A 16,255-nucleotide genomic window follows, 5' to 3' on the forward strand; every position below is an offset into this window, starting at 1 on the left:
TAAATATTTAAAACAAGATAGAATAAAATTTAGAACAGTGAGTGTAAAAATGCGAGAATGGATATTTACAGCATAAATGAGTATAAACAAACTATATACAGTATAAACATGAATGAATGGCTGCGAAGATGGTGTCAATGAGAGTGTTTCAGCTTCCTGGACTATGGGATGATGTTGAGTAGAGGTGGGATGGAAGAAAGGATGCAGTGTCTTCCAAAACAAACAGAAAAGCTACTAACGAGGGCTTTCAATTAGGATCATCAGGGATGGATGGACAAAGCTCCAAGGTAAGTAAATATTTAAACACTTATAGAGAAATGGAAAAAATAGCAACATTTGGAAAGCTATGTACACTTATGCTCATAGTATGGGTAATAAAGTTCCGGATCTAGAGGAAGTCATAGAAGACACTGACTTTGATGGAGTCGCAGTCACAGAGATGTGGTACACAGAGAATCATGAGTGGAATATAGTTAGACATTGTTATACCAAGCTATAATTTATTCAGGAAAGACAAGATAGGAAAAATAGGAGGAGGAATGGTGCTACATATAAAAAACAAAATTTAAGCAACAAAACTGCAGGGTGTATGAGGTAGGGAGGAGGCACTGTGAGCTAATTTGGAAAGAGGGAATGGAACATTAATTTATATTGGTGTGATAGACAGGCCTTCTTCACAGGAAGAAAAAATGGATAGATTTAATTGAACAACAACCAAATCCCAAAACCCCTCTTGAGAAAATCTTTTACACGAATATGCACTACTGACTACCCTGATATCGGGTGAAATACTTAAAAAATCTTAATAAGATCTCTATTATTGAGACACCAAAAAGTTTTTTTGATGAGAAGAGGAACGTTTCATATATTAGTATCATGAACCCCAGCCGGGTGATACAGTCATATTATAATCATGAACGGATCTCCTCCATCCCAATTTTTACTTTTATATGTGATACACCAAGTGAAATAAATACATTTTTTTTTAATATTGCTTGTTTTTAAATCAATGCTTGTGAAACTTAACAAGCTATATCAATGTCCCGACTTATCTGATGTTCAAAAAAGGATAGCCGACGCAGCCGCGTTTCAGGTCCGCCAAAGGACCTTTCATCAGGGAATTCGTCCTTGTAAATCCTCCGTCAGTGAATGTTGAAATCTTGATGCTTTATAAGTCAGTTCACTGTTTTCAATCCGAGTCAAAAGACTCTGCCATCTCCTCAACGCCAAGGACTACCGGTTAAACTTTAAATCTTGGTGAAAGGATAGCTGAATGTCCAATCCGTTCTCACGCTGCTATGACGACACATGTTTGAATCGTAATGTCCAATCACAAATCACATTTATGCACTGCATTCATAACAATGAGCCCCAGTCTAGTAACTCATTCAAACCCTGTGGCGCCTGTGTTTGTAATGTGAAAATCCAATATGCCTCACGTCTGTTTAGTAACTCACCGCAATCCCCTCCTCTTGGGGAAACCTGAACATGATCCAACACAGTCCAATTGAGATCAGTGAATGAGTGTCTGTGTTGAACGCAATGCATTACAATCAGAGCAGTCAATGTCTTTGTATTTAGTTTTGACTTATGCTCATTCAACCGTGTCTTTATTTTTCGAATGGTCCTTCCTACTTTAGGGCAGGTGCAAATGATGGCATACACAACATGATCAGAGTTACACGTGATGTGGAATCTCCGGAACACCTTATATCCTTATATCCAGTGCAGAGCTCTATCCAAACTTCACCGTCAAGACTGTTATGACAATGAGAGCATTGGCCACATTGATTGTGGCTACCAATTCCCTTATGAATTGAACAATCTGCAGTTGCATGAATCAGTTTATCTCTGATATTAGCCCCACGAGTGGTCACTATCAATGGAAGATCCTTGAACACATCATGAAGCGCTAAAATCTGCCAATGTTGGCGAATAGAGGCTGCAATAACTGATGTTGCTACAGACTGCTTCAACACGCATACTAGTTGAGGATCTTGTTTGACCGGTTTATATTCTAACAGAGATGATCTGTCTGAATATTTAGCCCGCTTGTAGGCACGTTTGATGACAGATTTTGGATATCCACGTTCCAAAAATCTGTCACGCAATATCAGTGCTTGTGTTTCAAAATCAGTATTGTTAGAACAAATCCGTTTTATACAGAAAAATTGGCTAACTGGTAACCCGCACTTGAAAGAATATGGATGATGGCTATGAAATTTCAAGAGATTATTTTTATCTGTAGGTTTGCGGTACACCGTTGTACTAAATTTACCCTTTTCTAATTGGATCAGTACATCCAAAAAGGCAATCAGTCGCTCTGATTGTTGTTTGGTGAACTGAAGATGAGAATCCTGCAGGTTAATCCAATCATAAAATGATGATAACCTAACCTTTCTTCTGTGTCTTTCCATACAAAGAATATATCTATGTCCCGCACCCATACAATAATCTCCTCCCACCATTCAGATTTATAAATTAATTTTTCTTCAAACTGCGCCACATATATATTTGTTGAGGTGGGAGCCAATGGCGATCCCATCGGGATTCCATGGATCTGTTGATAAATCTGTCCATTGAACATAAAGTAATTGTTATACAGTACTACTTCAAGTAACTGTAAAATCGCTGAAGTGGATATTCTTTGATGTCCCAGCCTATAAGTGAGATGCTGTCGGATCACTTCAAAAGCTTGAATTTGGGGGATATTGGTATATAGTACAGATATGTCTAAAGTGACTAACCAATACTGAACCTGGTCCTCCAAAGCAATCATCTGTAATTTTTGTAATAAGTGAATCATGTCTTTAATATATGAATCAGTTTGTGCAACATACAGCTACAAGATCTTATCTAAAAATATGGCTGGAGCCTCTAAAACAGAATCATTGAGCGACACAATAGGTCTAATGGGAGGATTATTTAAATCTTTATGGATTTTAGGCAAAGAATATATTACAGATATGCGTGGATGTTCTTTTATCAGGAATTTTTTTTTCTTTTTCAGTCAACCCCTGAACATGATCAACAATATCCTGTAACATCTGTAACAATGAGCATTTAGGATCTCTGGATAGTTTCTTATAAAATATATCATCATTCAAGTGCTGGTTCATGATCTCGTCATACACTGTCTTGTCTTGCAGTACAACCCCTCCCCCTTTATCAGCGGGTTTAATGATCAATTCTGTGTTTTGTTCAAGAGATTTTAGCACAGTTCTTAAAGGTGCGGTAAGATTATTATGAATTGAAGACATTCAAAGGAGAAGGAGAGGTGCTATTGCTAGGTGATTTCAGTCTGCCAGATGCTGATTGGGACATCCTGGCTGTTGTGTCATCTAGAAGCAGGGAGATTCTGGACTGTATGCAGGAAGAACTGTTCCGGCAACAAATGAGGGGCTATATTGGACCTGATGTATGTCATAGCGGGGAATCACTTGGGACCCGGTGATCACAGAATGGTGCGGTTCAGCATTAGGGCACAGGCAATGGTGGTTCATTCAAAGGCAAGGATCCTGGACTTCAGAAAAATTAACTTTGATAGGATGGAGAATACCTCAAGGAGACGTTAAGTGAATAAGATAAGCTAGGGGAAGCAGAAGAGCAGTGGGCAAAATTAAAAGAAAATATTGTAAGTGCAACAAACCTTTTTGTTATAAAATTAATGGAAAAAGAAGCCACTGTGGTTTGTTAGCATTCATACAGTATACTAAAAGAAATCCGAGGAAGACGGGCAACATCTGGCAAAACTAAGAGAAGCTGGGAAAGCAGTCAGAAGAGCGAAGATCAAATGGAAGAAAAACAGTGAATACAGTAAAACAGGGGGGACACCGCTTTTTTAGATGTGTTAGTGACAAGCTAAGTCCAAAGCTGGGATTGTAAAGCTGAAAGGTAAAAGGGGGGGGTATGATTTAAACTGATGAGGAGAAATGGAAGCGAGATAGACCTCAAACAACGTTTAGATTGCGTTTCTGAGAATCTATCAAATCTAAAAGTAGATAAAGCAATGGGGCCAGACAGGATACATCCAAAGGCATTAAAGGAACTTAGGGAGGTTCTGGCAGCTCCACTGTCTCACCTTTTCAATTCTTTAGTGTCAGGGAGTGATACTGAAGGGCTAGAGACAGGCACAGGCAGTTCCTCTTCACCAAAGTGGAAGAAGGCACTTTAAAACTACAAGCTGATTAGTCTGACCTTGGCGATGACTAAATTAATGGAATTTCTGCTGAAACAGAGGATAGTGCAGTTATCTGAGGCAGCATGGCTGTACCACAGGTAGGTCTTGTCAGACGAATCTAATCAATTTCTTTAACTGGGTGATCAGAGAGTTCAGTCAGGGGATAGCACTAGGTGTAGTATACTTGGATTTCAGCAAGACATTTGACATGGTCATTTTTATTTTATATATTTATTTATATATATACATTTATATATATATATCTATACATAAGATTTAATATTTATTGATTTACATTTTATTGTTCTATTCGCCGTTTATTGTTTAATGTTATGCTGTATTCTTTAGTTCAATACTCTGTTTTATTGTTTAATGTATCGCCTTACTTGCGAAAGTTTTGTTCTATGTAAACCGACCTGATTCGATTATGTATATCGAGAAGGTCGGTATATAAAAACTCTAAATAAATAAATAAATGGTGCCATATAAGTGACTTCTAAACAAATTGAGCAGCCAAGATATAGGTCCTAAAGTGACTGACTGGGTTAGAAACTGGATGAGTGGGCGATGACAAAGGTTAGTAGTAAACAGAGTTCATACTGAGGAGAGGGGAGTTACCAGTGGTGTGCCACAGGGATCAGTCCTTGGTCTATTTTATAAAACGGGAAAAGATTTGCCTTTTTGCAGATGAAAATCTACAAAAAGGAAGACAAACTCATCAAGGTGTGGAAAACATGAAGGATCTAGTGAAGCTTGAGGAATGGTCTAGAAGCTGGCAGCAAAGATTTAATGCTAAAAAAAAAACAGTCATGCATTTGGGTTGCAAAAACCCAATAGAGTAGTACGGTATAGGGACTGAAGTAGTTCTATGCATAAAATAGAAGCAGGATCTGGGAGTAATTATATCTGATGGTCTTAAGATGGCCAAACAATTAGATCTCTTAGGAAACTGGGGAAGTGGAAAATAAATAAATAAATACGATAAGGTGACAGCAAAAGCCAGAAGAATTTTTGAGTGCATAGAGATAGGAACAGAGAGCAGGAAATGAGAGGTGATATTGCCTCTATGCAAGTTTTCGGAGAAATCTCATTTGGAGTATTGTGTACAATTCTGGAGACCGCACCTTCAAAAGAATATAAACTGAATGGAGTCAGTCCAGAGGGCAGCTACTAAAATGGTCAGTAATCTTCATAATAAAGCATAAGGGGACAGACTTAAAGATGTAAACAAGTATTACCTTGGAAGAAAAGAAGGGAAGAAGGTATGACAGAGACATTTAAATACATCCACGGAATAAACGCACAAGATATAGACCTGTTTCAACAGAAAGGAGGCTCTAGAACGAGGAGTCATGGAATTAGGTTGGAAGGAGGCAGACTCAAGGGTGTTGAACACATGCAGCAACTTCACTGTGGAGGTGATGGAGACCAAGGACAGCATCAGATGGATCTCTGCAGAAGAAGGGACTATAAAGCTGAGCAGGAGTTGTGGGTGGGCAGACCAGATGAACTATGTGGTGGTCTTTGTCTGCCATCTTGTTCTTCTATGCAAGACTTTCAGATACCTTAGAGTTATAAACATGTGAGCAGCAATTATAATAGGAGGCTGAAGAGGGAATAGACCCAGGAGTTACATTAGTAACTATTTCTTCACAGAAAGGATGGTGGATCATGTATGGAACAGTCCTTCCCAGCAGGAATTAAAGCAAAAACAGTGTCAGAATTCAAGAAAGTAGGGAACAAACATAGAGGATTTCCCTGGGAATGTCAATGTTTTAACAAAAAAAGGTCAGTGGAAAAGTCATTTTTGCACTGTTTTGTTTTTTTTGTTGTTCAAACATTGAATTTTGCAGGCAAAATAAAATAAAAACTGAAAACGAAGGTCCCTGTACTATCTTTCTATAAACAGCTGCAGAGATTATGATGAGTATATGAAAATAAAAAGCTCCACCACAAGCAACAGGTTTAACTTCTACACAACCCTTTTGCAATGGCTTTATGAACTGATTCTAATATGGACTAAACATCTCTCCCCGTGTCTTAGATACTGATGAATGCTCCAGTAGTCCCTGCGCCAATGGAGGGACCTGCGTGGATGGCGTTCAGCACTATACCTGCCAGTGCCCCAATGGCTGGGCTGGGAGTAACTGTCAGAGTCCCAGCAACTCGTGTGGGTATTTCTTCTCTATCTCTTTTCCAAGTTTTGAGAAGGAGCTTTACAGTAAAAGGCGTGGAGCGTAGTCAAAAGATCAACACTATAGGCAAGCACTGAACAGGTGTAAACCATGGAGCTCTGCCAGTGCAGCTCGCTTCTGACCTAGAGCACCCCCTCGCTCTTCCAATACTGAGACCCCCACTACCACCGCCGCACAGCTCCATGGGTGCACCTCAGTCCTGACCTGCAGCACCAGACCCTGTTTCAGGGTTGGATTAGCGCAATTATTTTAGGCGAGGATGCAGTTTGGCCAGAACCGGTGCTAGCATAAATGGTAGCATTTCTTATTATAGGTCCAATAAAAATATGTTGACGTATCCATGCTTTAGAATAGAGCAGTGAGTTCTCTTGTTACACAGTTTGGGGCTTCGAGGATGTTATGATGGAATATAGGTTGAGTTTCAGCACTGTTGACACTTAAGCTCCGCCAACAAACTTTTAGGATGAAAACAGTGGTACAAACTAAAAAGGAAGTTTTTCCCTCTGTAGTCGGAGTGATCCTGAGCAACTCTTCGTTGAGCCGCCAGCCACGCTGCACTGATGTGCAAGGGTACCACCAGTGTAGCTGCGACACCGGCTTCAGGATCAAAACCAACATCTGTCAAGGTAACTTCAAACAAGAAAGAAGGTGAAGCCAGATAAGACTGCCAGGTCCATTGCGTTCGCCCATTATCCTTCCCTGTTACGATATCACAGTGTCAGTCTGGCCTCTGTCTTTGGCTCCTTTTCCTTTCAGCAGGGGCCACCTTTAGGCCAATGTGACCGATTATGGGACCCTTCCAGCAGCAGGAGCAGTGGTGGTCTTGGTGGGAAATGGAGCAGAACCAGCTCCCAAGTGGACCTGCCAACAGGCGGGAGGAGCAGCCATGCGCCTCTCTCTAGCACCGCAGCTGCAGGGAGAAAGCACTGTTGAGCCGCTGCTGCTTCCCTTCACTGATTGGTCCTGGTGATCAGAATGAGCCAATCAGCTGCGGGAGGCAGGGAAGAAGCAGCAGCAGCTCAGAAATTATTAGGAGGAAAGTAAGAGCCATTCCCGGTATGGTAATGAAATGCAGATCCCCACATTTCATTATCGCATGAGGTCCAACTCCAGCTTGCAAAGACAGCTTTGCCTCTCAAAGAAAAATCCTCTGTACCTACCTTATGTTTTCACGAGTTCTGTTACTATTTTTGCCTCCACCACTATTTGGCGGGTGTTCCAAGCATCCTCTTTCCTTTCTGTGAATAACTATGTCCTGAGTGAACCTCCCCCCTTCATTGAGGCTCAGATTATGACCTCTGGTCGTAGAACTTCCTTACACTGAAAAATGCTTACTTCTTGTGTATTGTTCTAGACCAGCTGTTTAATGGCCACTGTTGTTAGAGCTAGCTGAGGTTCAGCTACAATCTAGCCAGCTATATTTCAGCCTGCTAGCCACGTGGTAAAAATTCTCCACTCTCTTCAAGAAATCATGCCCTGAGAGTGCCTACATTTTGAGCAGCTAAATATGCAGAAACTATGTGGTGAAATAATAATTGCTATGTTCAGCTGATCAGCAGGCGTTTGGGACTAGCCGCTTAATTCCTGAAGTTAGGTGGCTAGAAGAACCATTTTGAAAATGCATACCTCAGAAGTATTTTAATATCCTGTTAGCAGGTGCAATCCACCCACTCTCCTTGTGGATCTCAGCGAGGGGGGGGAGGGGTTTAGGAATCTGCTGCTGGGTATTGCTATCATTTTTATGATAGCTACCATGTTATCCTGCGAGATTGCACCCTTTCACACCTGCCTCGCTCTTCTGTTGATCTGTCCTTTTCTCTGCTTTGGTTTGAGATATCGATGAGTGTGAGCTCTTCCAGGCCAGCAGCAGGCAGATGCGCATCTGTATCCACGAATGCATCAACACCCCTGGCTCGTACCGGTGTGCCTGTCCCCAGGGGTACCTGCTGAACCTTGAGCAGAACAGCTGTGAGGGTGAGTCTCGCCTTACAGCCCTCCACATTCATCCTGCCACCCCTGTCCAAGAGTACCCGTACGCTGCTGAGCAAAACCGCAGCAGGCCTAACCCTGCTTACTTCTCTCCCTCCTGCCATGCTGGCGGCATTGCGCCTGCATATGGGGGCACTTTCTGCAATGAGCTGTGAGAATAACCCATTCGGTCCACTCCTCTTTTTTCTGACTCTCATGCTAAGAATTTTTTATCCTCTTAGACTGACTATAAAGTTTGGGGAAGAAGTTACAAACTGACAAAAATAGGTGGCTTTATAGTTAGAGCAGCTGAAAGATTATGGGTATACTGACATTGCAAACTACTGTTTTCTGGCCTTTTTTTTTTTTTTTTTTGTTTGCCTGCTCCTTTATGCTTCCTGCTCAGTCTATTAAGCAGCAGAACCTGTCTTTTTTTTTTTTCACAACTGCCTGGGGGGGGAGGTTCCCCTTATCTTTTTTTTTTTATATCCCAATTTAGCTCAGCCATTGTAGTGAGTATCCTTAGCTACGAGCCGCAGATCATAGCTCTTCCTCAAACACGGTAAGCATGAATCTGGTCGCTAGGTGTTGCTGCTACAGTATTCTGGATCAGGGGGGGCCATATAAGGACTTGCGCTGATGCAATATTTCCAGAAAAATTAAAAGTGAAGAAAAACCTTTTCCACATAAAATAGAATTAACCTTAATAGGCCGATCCAGTCCTGGTCTAGTTGCATTCTGGAATCCGTGCTGCTAGCAAATGCAGCGGGAACACAGGACTGAATCAATTTGCCAATGTCGATCTGAGCTGGGTAGCCGCACTAAAAAAATTGACATCCCACTGAGGTGATCCACTCTCCCCTGTGGCTGGCTCCCCATCTGCAGCTTTCTTTCCAGGAAGTTCCCCCTTCCTAACTCTCATTCACAGCCAGAATTTCTCACAGGCCCAGCCGCCCCCTCACTTGGTCACAGAATCAGGCATCACGGCAAGTGGGATGACACAAGTGCAGCTTCCTTCTCTGTGGCTCCTCTCCCTGGTGAAGGAGAAGCCACGGAGGCGGGGTGTACATGGTCATGCCACCCTATATGCTCCACCCCTGCCTGATCTGTGATTGACTTAGGGTGCATGAGTAGCCAGGCTGATCCAGGTAAGGTGAGAGGAGCCTTCCAGGGGTGAAGGGGAAAGAATCTGCCATGGAAGGGGCCAGGTGAGGAGACTGTGAGGGCGGGGGGGCTGAAGTGGAAATTACTGGAGAGGAGAAGCAAGAGGAGGTGGATGTTGGAAAGGTTGTGAAAAGAGAGAAGGAAAGGAGAAAGCTGAGAGGGAATGGAAGGAAGAAATAGAAGAACACAAACATTGGGAAGGAAATGCGGAGGGTGGGCTAGAAAGAAATATGATGTTTGGGTAGGAGACGCGAGAAAGAGAAGAGAAGGTTGTGAAGAGAGGGAGATAAAGTTAAAAGGAGAGAAAACTGGAGCAGCTTGGGTTGGAGAAGGGAAAGAAGAAAGGCGAAGTAAGGGAGAAAGAGAAAACAGTAAAACAAAGACATGAATTTAAAAAAAATGACTGAAAAGGTGACAAAAATACATGCAAAGAAAAGATGAAACAAACTAAAAAAAAAAAACCAGCAAGGCTGAGGGGGGGATATGATAGAGTTGTTTAAAATCATGAGAGGTCTAGAATGGGTAGATGTGAATCGGATTTTTACTCTTTCGGATAACAGAAGGACTAGGGGGCACTCCATGAAGTTAGCAAGTAGCACATTTAAGACTAATCGGAGAAAATTCTTTTTCACTCAATGCACAATAAAGCTCTGGAATTTGTTGCCAGAGGATGTGGTTAGTGCAGTTAGTATAGCTGTGTTTAAAAAAGGATTGGATAAGTTCTTGGAGGAGAAGTCCATTACCTGCTATTAATTAAGTTGACTTAGATAATAACCACCGCTATTACTAGCAACTGTAACATGGAATAGACTTAGTTTTTGGGTACTTGCCAGGTTCTTATGGCCTGGATTGGCCACTGTTGGAAACAGGATGCTGGGCTTGATGGACCCTTGGTCTGACCCAGTATGGCATTTTCTTATGTAGGAAGGTGAGAAAAATGAAAATATCAGAGAATGATTAAATAAACAAATTGCTACACAGTTCTGATTCACTGCTGTGCAATCTTCTTTTTGTGTGGCTGTGGAAATGGATGGGAAGGAGGAGAGACCAATGGAAGAGAAGAGAGGGAATCAAGACAGGACTAGAGGAAAACATCACAGCAATATAGAGAAAGGGAGGTGAGAGGAAAGAAGAGACGAAAGAGAAAGGAAAGGGAGAGAGGCAGTCCCAGAGAACAAGGAAGGAAAAAGAAGGAGAGAGTCAGCATTCTAGGCAAACGAGAAGAAGAGAGAGCAATGGAGGGGAAGGGAAGGAAATGAGAAAATTAAAGAGGTAGGAAATGGAGAAAAAGAAGGGTGAGGGGATGAGTCACCAGTGTAGGAGAAGGGGAACAGAGCAATGAATAAGAGAGGATGAAAACGGAGGGGAAATAGACAACAATATAGGAGACAGGAGGGGAGAGGGAGCAATGGAGGGGAAGGAAGGAAGAGGAGAGAGCAATGAAGCAAAAGGAGAGAGACTGAACAATGAATGAGGAAGGAGGGACAGTAATGGAGGAGAAGTGAGAGGAGAGAGAACAAGCAATGGATCAGAAGGAAAGAGAGAGAGAGAGAGAGCAATGGAGGGAATGGAGATTAGGAAATGGAGCAGAAAGGCATGGGAAGGGAACGACCACTAGAGGTAAGGTGAGAGAGCAATGGAGGGGAAGGATAAGGGGGGGGAGGAAGAGGGGGAGAGTGTGAGCAAGAACGGGGGTGGGGTCGTTAGAAATATAGGGAAAGTAAGGGGAGAGGAATAGAGTGATGGGGAGGGGGAGACAGACCAATGAAAAAGAGAGGGAATGGAGACAGCGATAGAGGAAAAGGAAGAAGAGGAGAGAGAAATAAGGCAATAGAAGGAGCTGAGAGGAGGGCATCTTGGGGAAGGGAGGGGAAATGAGAGCAAGGGAAGGGAAGGGATGGTAATGGGAACAATCATTGAAAGGATGGGAGGAAAGCAAGAGAGGAGTGGCAGAGAGAGAAATGGAGGAGAAGGAAGAGTGAGAGAGCAGCAGAAGGGAAGGGAGAAAGGAGCGAGAGCAATGGAAGAGAAAATAGGGAGAGGACAAAAGCATAATGGGAGGGAAAGGGAGATGGGGATGATAAGAGGTTAGAGAGATAATGCTGGGGAGGGAGGGATATAAGAGAAAGGAGGGAGGTGAGGGTAGGTGGGAGAGGAAGGAGACCAGAGGGAGAGGGGAAGGTGAAGCTGGATGAGAGGGGAAGGAGTGCTGTGAAGGTAAGCCTGGGGGAAGGATAAGAAGCTGAAAGGGAGAAGGAAAGTTGAAAGGGAGAACCCGTAGGGAGATAAAATTTCAGGAGGGAAAGATAATTTCTGGGGGAGGAGGAAGAAAAGGAGACACTGTGCAGACAGATGAGAGAAGAGACGTCTTTGAGAATAAGTGAGGCTGTGGTAGGAGAGAGAGGAAAGGAGAGAGATGAAAGAAAATAGGATAAAAAGAATGAAAAGCAAGAAGAGAGAATAAAAGAGAGGTAAAAATCTTCAAATATACATAGAAAAGTAAGGGTATCTCTTCTGTCCCTACTATTGGTCACACTGTATGACTATACAGATAGCTAAGCTCGTGTGCAAATTCCTGCACAAAGACAGGCCCATTCTTAAACGCCATAACATTCATGGAAAAACTCAAACTGGGTAGCAGGATGGAGCACTAGTGGGAGCTCTCTCCAATATTACCAAGCTTTGCGATGTTGCTCATGCAGGGCAGTTCTCGCCCGATTATATGCTGTCTCCTCAATTCGTAATTAAGCGTATAGGCTGGTGCCTCAACATCAAGCAAGGGCTGGCCAGGGATGGGGGGTATGCATGGCTAATTCATCCTGCTATCTACAGGAAAAACTGTTTACAGTAAGAAAACTTGCTTTTTTTTTCCCATTGATAAGCAGGCTGAATTAGCCATGCTATTTGGGGAGTCCCAAGCTGAGGGTTGCTACGGATTTTGTGTTTTGGCCTTTGTAACATTATTCCCCCCTTTTGATTTTTTTGCAACCCGAACTCCTTAGTGGACAGTTCTTACTTGCTGGCCAAGTTACTCAAAACCGCTCGACCCACTGCACTATCTGAGGATGACAGTTGATCGAGACAGTAGTGGGAGGTGAAGGTATGCACTGACAACCATGTTGCTGTTTTGCAAACGTCTTCAGTTGGAACATTATGGAGATGTGCTATAGAAGCAGTAGCGCGCACTTCGTGTGCTTTAACTCAGCTGGACAATGGTAACAGAGCTGAGTTATAGCGTGCTGAATACAGCAAGTGATCCAGTTGGATAATGTTCTCTTGGATACTACTACTCCTAAAGCATTTGGATTATAGGAGATGCACCGCTGCAAGGTATGTCCTTTGCTTATAGTAAGCCAATACTTATATACAGTCTAAGCTCTGTAGTTGTTTTTCCCTTTTCTTTTGTGAGGTTTTGGGAAGAAGATCGGAAGCCTAATGACTTGATGGAGGTGAAAAGCTGACACTACTTTTGGTAGAAACTTTGGATACATCCAAGGTACAGCTTTGTCATGGAAGAATTGCAAATAGGATGAGAAATGGACTAAGGCTTGAAGCTCACTCACTTTTCTTGTTGAAGTGACTGCAACCAGAAATAAAACCTTCCAAGTGAGATATTTTAAAGGAATCATTTCTAACGGTTCAAATGGGTTTGTCATAAGGGCTAATAAAACAATATTAATGTTCCAAGAAACTGGCCGTTTTCATAGTGGAGGATATAGCTGAAGAAGTCCCTTCATGAAGCATGAAATGACAGAATGACCTGATATGGGAAGTCCGTGATCTTTACTGTGATAGGCTGCAATGGCGCTAAAATGTACTCTGACTGATGAAGTCGCTAACCCCGATTGGGTGAAGTGATGTAAGTAGATGAGTAACGCTTCTGGTGAAGACGTGAAAGGATCATCTGAATAAGAGACACACCAACCAGTGTAGCGTTTCCATTTAAGGGAGTAATTTCAACAAGTCGATGGTTTTCTCGCTGAGGTGATGAGGATCTTGGATTGGTAGTGGAACGCCCAGTTCCATTAAGACCTCGCATTCAGCATCCTTGTAGTCAGATTCAATGACGAGTGAACTGGATGTAGAAGCATCCCCCCCTTCCTGAATTTGGAATCTGTACTTGGATCAGTGTTGGGATCTGTACTTGGACCAGTGTTTTTTAATATATTTATAAATGATCTGGAAAGTGGTATGACGAGTGAGGTGATCAAATTTGTGGATGACACAAAATTATGCAGAGTAGTTAAATCTCAAGTGAATTGTGATAAATTGCAGGAGGACTTTGCAAGACTGGAAGATTGGGCTTCCAAATGGCAAATGAAATTTAACATGGACAAGTGCAAACTGATGCATATAGGGAAAAATAACCCTTGCTGCGGTTACACAATGTTAGCTTCTACCATAGGAGTAGCTTCTACCATAGGAAAGAGATCTAGGCATCATAGTGGAAAATACAATGAAATCGTCAGCTCAGAATGCTGTGGTGATCAGAAAAGCAAACAGAATGTTAGGAATTATTAAGAAGGGAATGGCAAAAAAAACGATGGATATCATAATGCCTCTGTATTGCTCCATGGTGAGACCACATCTTGAATACTGTGTGCAATTCTGGTTGCCGCATCTCAAAAAAAGATATAGTTGCGATGGAGAAAGTGCAGAGAAGGGGACCAAAATGATAAGTTGCATGGAACAGCTGCTTTATGAGATAAGGCTAAGGAAGTTAGGGCTGTTCAGTTTGGAGAAGAGACGACTGAGGGGATATGATAGAGGTCTACAAAATCATGAAAGGATCTGAAAAATTTAATGTAAATCGGTTATTTACTCTCTCAGATAATAGAAAGATTAGGGGGCACTCCATGAATTTATCAAGTAGCTCATTTAAAACAAATCGAAGAAAATTAATTTTCACTCAGTGCATAGTTAAGCTCTGGAATTCATTGTCAGAGGATGTGGTTACAGCAGTTAGTGTAACTGGGTTTAAAAAAGGTTTGGATAAATTTCTGTCGTAACTGGGTAGAATGGAACAGAATCTGTTTAGCTTCTTGTTTTGCTCTGTTGCAAATAGGTCTATCCATGATATGCCCCCAACTCATGAAGATGTTGTTGGTTTGTTATAGAAAACACTCACAGTCTTTATATTTCTCAATAATACTATTTATTATAGAAAAGCAAAGTAAAAGGCAGAAGAAGAATTCAGGAAAGATACAGCGTTTCCTGGGAGTGACTTGTAGCGTCTTAACAGTGACGCATCAAAGCCTGCTCAGTTTTCAAGTTACACATTACATTCTTATATACAGATTTTGCTAACAGTGTCTGTTTTTTGTTTTGGGATGACTTCCTTATTTGGACTAAACCTTTTACCTAAACTAATGATGTAAAAGTACCGTTATCTTGGTACGCTAGGCCTTGAGCTGGCTCCACACAAACTGCTTGCGTCTCTCATGCAAAACCTGTTAAAAACAAATACACATTCCTTCTCTTAGTTATTTAATCCAGGTTATTTTCACTAGCCTGTGAATGAGTAGAGGAAATCTCTCTTTGATATTCCAGCTGCAGGGAAGAAGGAGGGCTGTTTACCTCTCCAGGATCCGGCAGTGGCAACAGAGTCACTTCATACACTCGTAGTGAGGATTCTGGACATTGTAATAATGTCCATTCACCTTGAAATGTGTCCTCAGGAATGTGCTTAGGGAGAAAGGGTTGAAGCTGAGGATGCACTGAAGTAAAAATATTCCTGAGATAAGCAAAGTTTGTTGCAGAGCCTGACTGGAACAGGCTCCTGAAGATAAGAGGCGGAAGGGCTCCCTCTAGTTCCCTCATTTGTAAAGGAGAATTTGCAGATGAGTGTCTGTTGCTCTGGGGTGGTGGAATAGCTTCTGCCAGAATGTCAGAAACAGGCTGCATCAGACTGAATCCTAACAGTTCCAGTCTAGGATTCTTGTCCCTTGGGTAGAGTTCTTGGCATCCTGTTTCCAACAGTGGCCAATCCAGGCCATAAGAACCTGGCAAGTACCCAAAAACTAAGTCTATTCCATGTAACCATTGCTAATGGCAGTGGCTATTCTCTAAGTGAACTTAATAGCAGGTAATGGACTTCTCCTCCAAGAACTTATCCAATCCTTTTTTAAACACAGCTATACTAACTGCACGAACCACATTCTCTGGCAACAAATTCCAGAGTTTAATTGTGCGTTGAGTAAAAAAGAACTTTCTCCGATTAGTTTTAAATGTGCCCCACTTATATCCTGCCTTTTCAGTTGCACAGGACTGCCCAAAGTGGCTTACAAAAATACAGTTCGGAACTACAAATTAAATATGGCATATTTATTAAATATACTTCATAAATACCACTTAAATGCGATTCATCAACACCAATTCATAATTCAATACATCATTAAAAAATAATAACAGAACAAAAATAAAACCCTAATTCCCAACAAAATCCTCACGCCCTGCTCTCAGAAGGGAAAAAATCAGCTGAGCCCCAATGTATAAATATAAATAAAAATAAATAAATAAATTACAGTAAATCGAGATCTAAACATCAGTAGCCAAGACAAGCAGAGCTAACAAACCACACTAACCTACAGGCCGATACAGAAAAACGCATGGGAGAGCTGGCAATCGCCAGCTCCCAGGCACACGCACAGGCCACTCTTCTGGACACGCGATTCAGGAGGGTGGCCTATGCAAATTAGGGCCTGCGGTAAAAGGAGGCACTAGGGACACTAGCGTGTCCCTAGCACCT

At 42.1% G+C, this 16,255-nt stretch overlaps 1 protein-coding gene across 3 annotated transcripts in view; it reads left to right on the top strand.

Annotated features, from left to right (window-relative positions):
- Nucleotides 1–16,255, top strand: part of LOC115095349 (fibulin-7-like) — a 158,593-nt gene that overhangs the window by 125,564 nt on the left and 16,774 nt on the right. For all 3 annotated transcript variants that reach the window (XM_029608892.1, XM_029608890.1, XM_029608891.1), the window contains 3 exons: nt 6,225–6,350; nt 6,885–7,001; nt 8,209–8,349. In XM_029608892.1, the coding sequence (XP_029464752.1) occupies nt 6,225–6,350; nt 6,885–7,001; nt 8,209–8,349 (384 nt within the window). The remainder of the gene's footprint in view (nt 1–6,224; nt 6,351–6,884; nt 7,002–8,208; nt 8,350–16,255) is intronic.

The sequence above is a fragment of the Rhinatrema bivittatum genome, chromosome 7 (assembly GCF_901001135.1).
Source record: "Rhinatrema bivittatum chromosome 7, aRhiBiv1.1, whole genome shotgun sequence".
Lineage (NCBI taxonomy): Eukaryota > Metazoa > Chordata > Amphibia > Gymnophiona > Rhinatrematidae > Rhinatrema > Rhinatrema bivittatum.